Source organism: Alosa alosa, chromosome 1, assembly GCF_017589495.1.
Source record: "Alosa alosa isolate M-15738 ecotype Scorff River chromosome 1, AALO_Geno_1.1, whole genome shotgun sequence".
Classification (NCBI taxonomy): domain Eukaryota; kingdom Metazoa; phylum Chordata; class Actinopteri; order Clupeiformes; family Clupeidae; genus Alosa; species Alosa alosa.
This window is the reverse complement of record NC_063189.1, coordinates 3,280,759-3,285,758: the sequence shown is the minus strand read 5'-3', so window position 1 is coordinate 3,285,758 and position 5,000 is coordinate 3,280,759. Positions and strand designations below refer to the sequence as shown.

The 5,000-nt window shown below is 47.8% G+C and overlaps 1 protein-coding gene across 1 annotated transcript in view; it reads right to left on the bottom strand.

The window, feature by feature from the left end:
* fermt2 (FERM domain containing kindlin 2) overlaps positions 1-5,000 on the bottom strand; it is a 62,903-nt gene that overhangs the window by 5,828 nt on the left and 52,075 nt on the right. The window contains exons 11-13 of the mRNA XM_048240460.1: positions 4,156-4,280; positions 3,641-3,747; positions 2,859-3,083 (exon numbers count right to left, since the gene is read on the bottom strand). Of these exons, the coding sequence (XP_048096417.1) occupies positions 2,859-3,083; positions 3,641-3,747; positions 4,156-4,280 (457 nt within the window). The remainder of the gene's footprint in view (positions 1-2,858; positions 3,084-3,640; positions 3,748-4,155; positions 4,281-5,000) is intronic.

Here is a 5,000-nt window from a genome sequence, read left to right as displayed (position 1 = left end):
GACCGCCGGGAGTGAATGAGTTACTGAGGGTGTGTGTGTGTGTGTGTGTGTGTGTGTGTGTGTGTGTGTGTGTGTGTGTGTGTGTGTGTCATGGCTGCAGTGATCTGGATTTAGGCCAGAGCCCCAACCCCAGCAAATACCAGCCCTTCTGCCATTCTCTCTATCCACACACACACACACACACACACACACACACACACCATCTTCCTGTTTTTACCCACTACGCTAACTGGGCAGTCTCTTCTCTACAACACTGTGTGCTTCTGTGTGTGTGTGTGTGTGTGTGCATATGTGTGCAGTCATTTCAGCCCTGCACTGTCAGTTTCAGTATTTAACACACTGGCCAGCATATAATAAATATTTTTAGTCTTTTGACAGGGCGTGCCCGCTCATTATGCGATGAACCCTCGTTTCCACCGGCGTGCCGCTCCAGACAGCTGATGCCAGTCTCTGGATGACCTGTCCGGATGCCAGCTCCGTCACTGGCAGACGAGAAGCTCCGACGTGGACAGTTCTGAGTCACCACTCAAAGAGGCTGCAGACAGCCAACGGCCTTATAAGCCCAATGACAAAACACCAAACACGAGCCAAATAAGACGAACAGACTCAGCAGTGCAGCTACAGCATGCTTTGTACTCCAGGCCACTTTAGGCCCAGCACCCTCAGCTGTATGAAGACAGAGATGTGCCATATGCAGCTCAAGTCCGTAATAACGCTCTGTGCGTGTTTATGATGTAATAACGCTCTGTGCGTGTTTATGATGTAATAACGCTCTGTGCGTCGCTCCTGATGTCTGTAATAACGCTCTGTGCGTCGCTCCTGATGTAATAGCGCTCTGTGTGTCGCTCCTGATGTAATAACGCTCTGTGTGTCGCTCCTGATGTAATAACGCTCTGTGCCTGTTTATGATGTAATAATGCTCTTTGTGTCGCTCCTGATGTCCGTAATAACACTCTGTTATGCTCTGTGCGTGCGTCGCTCCTGACATTCGTAATAACGCTCTGTGTGTCGCTCCTGATGTAATAGCGCTCTGTGCGTCGCTCCTGACATTCGTAATAACGCTCTGTGTGTCGCTCCTGATGTAATAGCGCTCTGTGCGTCGCTCCTGATGTAATAACGCTCTGTGCCTGCGTCGCTCCTGATGTAATAACGCTCTGTGTGTCGCTCCTGATGTGGACGTGGGCTTCCTGTCTCGTCCCATCCCTGGAGTGGCCACTTCCTGCCTCCCTGGCACTGGAGGTTTGAGTAGTAAACTGTTTAAATGTGCTATCGGCTACCCAGCAGCCATCTCACACACACACACACACACACCCTCCACTCTCTGTTCTCTCAATTCTCTCTACACCATCTCTCTCTCTCCCTTTTTTCTGTCTCTCTACTACTCCCTCACTTTTTTTCTCCCTCACTTATCTCATTCTCTCACTCTCATTCTATCCCTCTCTTCTCTCTCTCTCTCTCTCTCGGTGACTGCTCAGTGATGGGTGTGTCCTTAGTTTGGCCGCCATGTCCCTGGATACCCTCAAAAGGGGAGGGTGCATGAGAGAGGGAGGAAGAGAGGAAGAGAGGGATAGAGAGAGCTGGTGAAAGGGAAAGGGCAAGAAACAGAGTTTAGATAAATAGATCGAAAAAGATGAGAATGTGTGTGAGAGAGATGACGAGTTAGGAAGTTAGGGAAAATTAGCAGTTGGGAGAAAGACAAGCACAGAGAGAGAGATAGAGAGAGAGAGGGAGAGAGAAGAAGTTGAGGGAGGGGTGAAGGCCTATGGGAGTCGTGTGAGTGAGTGTGTGTGTGTGCCTGGATATTTATGCGTGTGTGATGTGTGTGTGTGTGTGTGTGTGTCCATGTGTGAGAAAAAGGGGTGTCTGCATTCCAGCAGAGAAGCCAGATACCAGGCAACCAGCTGTGAGACTCCAGTCAGCAGGACCCGGTCCAGTTGGGGCCCTCAGCGCCTCAGTCTGCCTTTATTTATATCACTCCCTCGCTTTCTCTCTCTCTCTCTCTCTCTCTCTCTCTCATTCCTTCGTTCAGTCTCTTCCCTCCCCTCTCTCCACTCATCATGTTGTTCTATCTTTTTTCAGACATGTTTACGCTCTTCAGTCCCTGAATACAAGTCCAATTCTATACAGACAGGATTGCAAAAAAACAAAAACAACTGGCCTGATTAGCATGAAACTCAGTGGAAAGACGTAGCATGGTCCGAAGAAGCACTAACAGGGCGGCTCGAGGAATTCTGCTCACTATCGCCAGAGAATGAGGAATTCTGCTCACTATCGCCAGAGAATGATGAATTCTGCTCACTATCGCCAGAGAATGAGGAATTCTGCTCACTATCGCCAGAGAATGAGGAATTCTCCGGCGATAGTGAGACATCACCGGCGTTGGGAGATGTGGCATCTGGGCTTGGTGGGGCTGGCCTGAACTCTCAAAATGGACTTGCTGTTTATGTTAACACTTGTTCACAGTAAAGTGGATGTTCTTCACTGCTTGTTTATAAACTCCCATCACACACACACTAGTGTTGCAGTAGCTCAAAGGGTTCTAGGAACACAGGTCACAGGTACCCATTCCATACCCAAGGAGAACACAAGGTGTCAGATGTCAGCATGCATAAATGTATGCAAAAATTTAAGTTATGTCCACACATAACTGTATGTCAATATACATAAATGTATACAAATATTTAAGTTACACCAATGCATAAATGTATGTAAATATCATACACTGCTACTAAATATATATAACTAAATATATATAACTACATCATTTTTGTCACACTTGTCTGAAGCTATATGAAATGACATAATGAGGATGATTCAGCCCAGGTGCCTATGACACTGCTCCACTCTGCTCTACTCACCTGTTTGTTCTTATACTTCTTCAGGTAGCGCGGAGACACCAGGCACTCGGGGTTGATGTCCGTGTTGGTGAACTCGGCGGCGATGAACTGGGGGTCCGGGCTCATGTGCTGCATCTTCAGGAAGGACAGGATGTTCTGCACCTCCAGGTTGTACGAGCTGTCCGCCATGGTCTTGCCTTTGGAGGCCAAGCGACAGGCCGCCATCCAGTGGGCATACTGCTTCTCCTGCGCCAGCGGGGAGGGGTCACGGTCAGGACACATATGTCCGTCATGTAGGACTTCATCATGTGATTATACATTCTGCCTACTGTGCAGTCACACTGTTTGATGATTTAAATCTGCTGTAGAGATAGTGTCTGCTAATGTAATGCAATGTCAAATATGAATCTTGAATATGTGTGAACCAGGCTTGTGCAAAATTCCAGAATTGAATTGAAACTGGCTCTTAAATTCCAATTCAATTCTTGATTTTCACTTGGATTTCAATTGAGGTAGCAAACAGGAAGCAGAATTGCAATTGGAATTGTGCACAACCCTGGTGTGATCATAGTATTGTGTGGAACTGCTCTCTTTAACGCCCTGTACTTTGTGGATAGTATCTGTGTTGATACACATTGGCAGTTCTCCTGCATACTGCACAGATCAGTGAAGTCACAATAGCAGCAACAACCATCCAATCAGGATAAAGCAGGAACACATATACCTCTCTATAGGGGCGGGTCATGAGCCCATTCTACCAATCAGGGAGAAGCATGTGTATCTGTGCTCCAATCAGGGCTCACCGTGTCACAGCGCAGCCAGATCTCATTCATGCCGTCTGCGACGGGAATCAGCAGCTTGATGTTGAACTTCTGACCAGAGATGTTGACGTCCGGAGTCACCTCACAACCTACACACAGACACAGGGGAAGCAGGCTTTACATAGTGCCAATAGTGTGTGTGTGTGTGCGTATACTGTACATGAAAGAAAAAGACCTGCCACTGAAGAACAGAAACTCATCAATCACAGACTTGTTCAGACTCAGGCACTCAGACTTAGACTGGTGAAGCTCAGTGTGTGTGTGTGGCGCTCGTTGTGTGTGTGTCTGTGTGTGTGTGTGCGGAGCTCGTTGTGTGTGTGTGTGTGTGTGTGTGTGTGTGTATGGAGTGTGTGTGTGTATGGAGCGTGTGTGTGTGTGTGTGGTGTGTGTGTGTGTGTGTGTGTGTGTGTGTGTGTGTGTGTGTGTGTGTGGTGTGTGTGTGTGTGTGGAGCGTGTGTGTGTGTGTGTGTGTGTGTGTGTGTGTGTGTGCCCCTCACCTCTGAGGTTCATTTGATGAGCGGGGGTTCCATTGGCCTCGTCTCGACTCTTGTAGCAGGAGATTGTGATGTCTTTAAACGTGCACCAGTACTGCTTATAGCCCTTCAGTGTCAATTTCTTTGGCCTGGGAGAACACACACACACACACAGTCAGCGAGGGGAAAAGTGCTCATAATTAGGCAGGATATGGAGGGCTGGCATACATTTTTCCAGTGGGGAAAGGGGCAGCATCGTCAGCACACACACACACACACACACACACACACACAGACACACACACAGACACACGCACACACACACACTCTCTGTCTCTCTGGAACAGCACATTAAAGCATTGCAATTATTAGCAGAGCTGCACTCTCCAGTGGGTCCATAATTAGCCTGTGAACCCTGACAGAGGGGGTTTGAAACCACAGCATTCACTCATTCCCACAAACACACACACTCAGAAGGACACACACACAGACATTCAGCTGTGTGGGTGAGTGTCTATATGCACATTATATGAATATATGTGTGTGTGTGTATGATGTGTTGTACATGTACACATTATAAGAATTGTTGTGTGTGTGTGTGTGCGCTAGATGTAAAAGTGAAAAAAAGTGAGTGTGTGTGTGTGTGTGTGCGTCACCGCTCCATGCTCACCCGGGACCTCCCGTATCCTTCTGTTTGTGTAATCTAATACTTCCTGGACAAAGGGCTCTTTGAATGGACACAGCGGCCGTTTAAACAATAACATCAAAAACAAGAGCCCTCTAGTGGAGCTGTTGGGCCTAGCAATTAACCCTTTCTACTCCGGCTATTGGCCACTGCTATGAATACTGGCTATGGGCCACTGCTATGG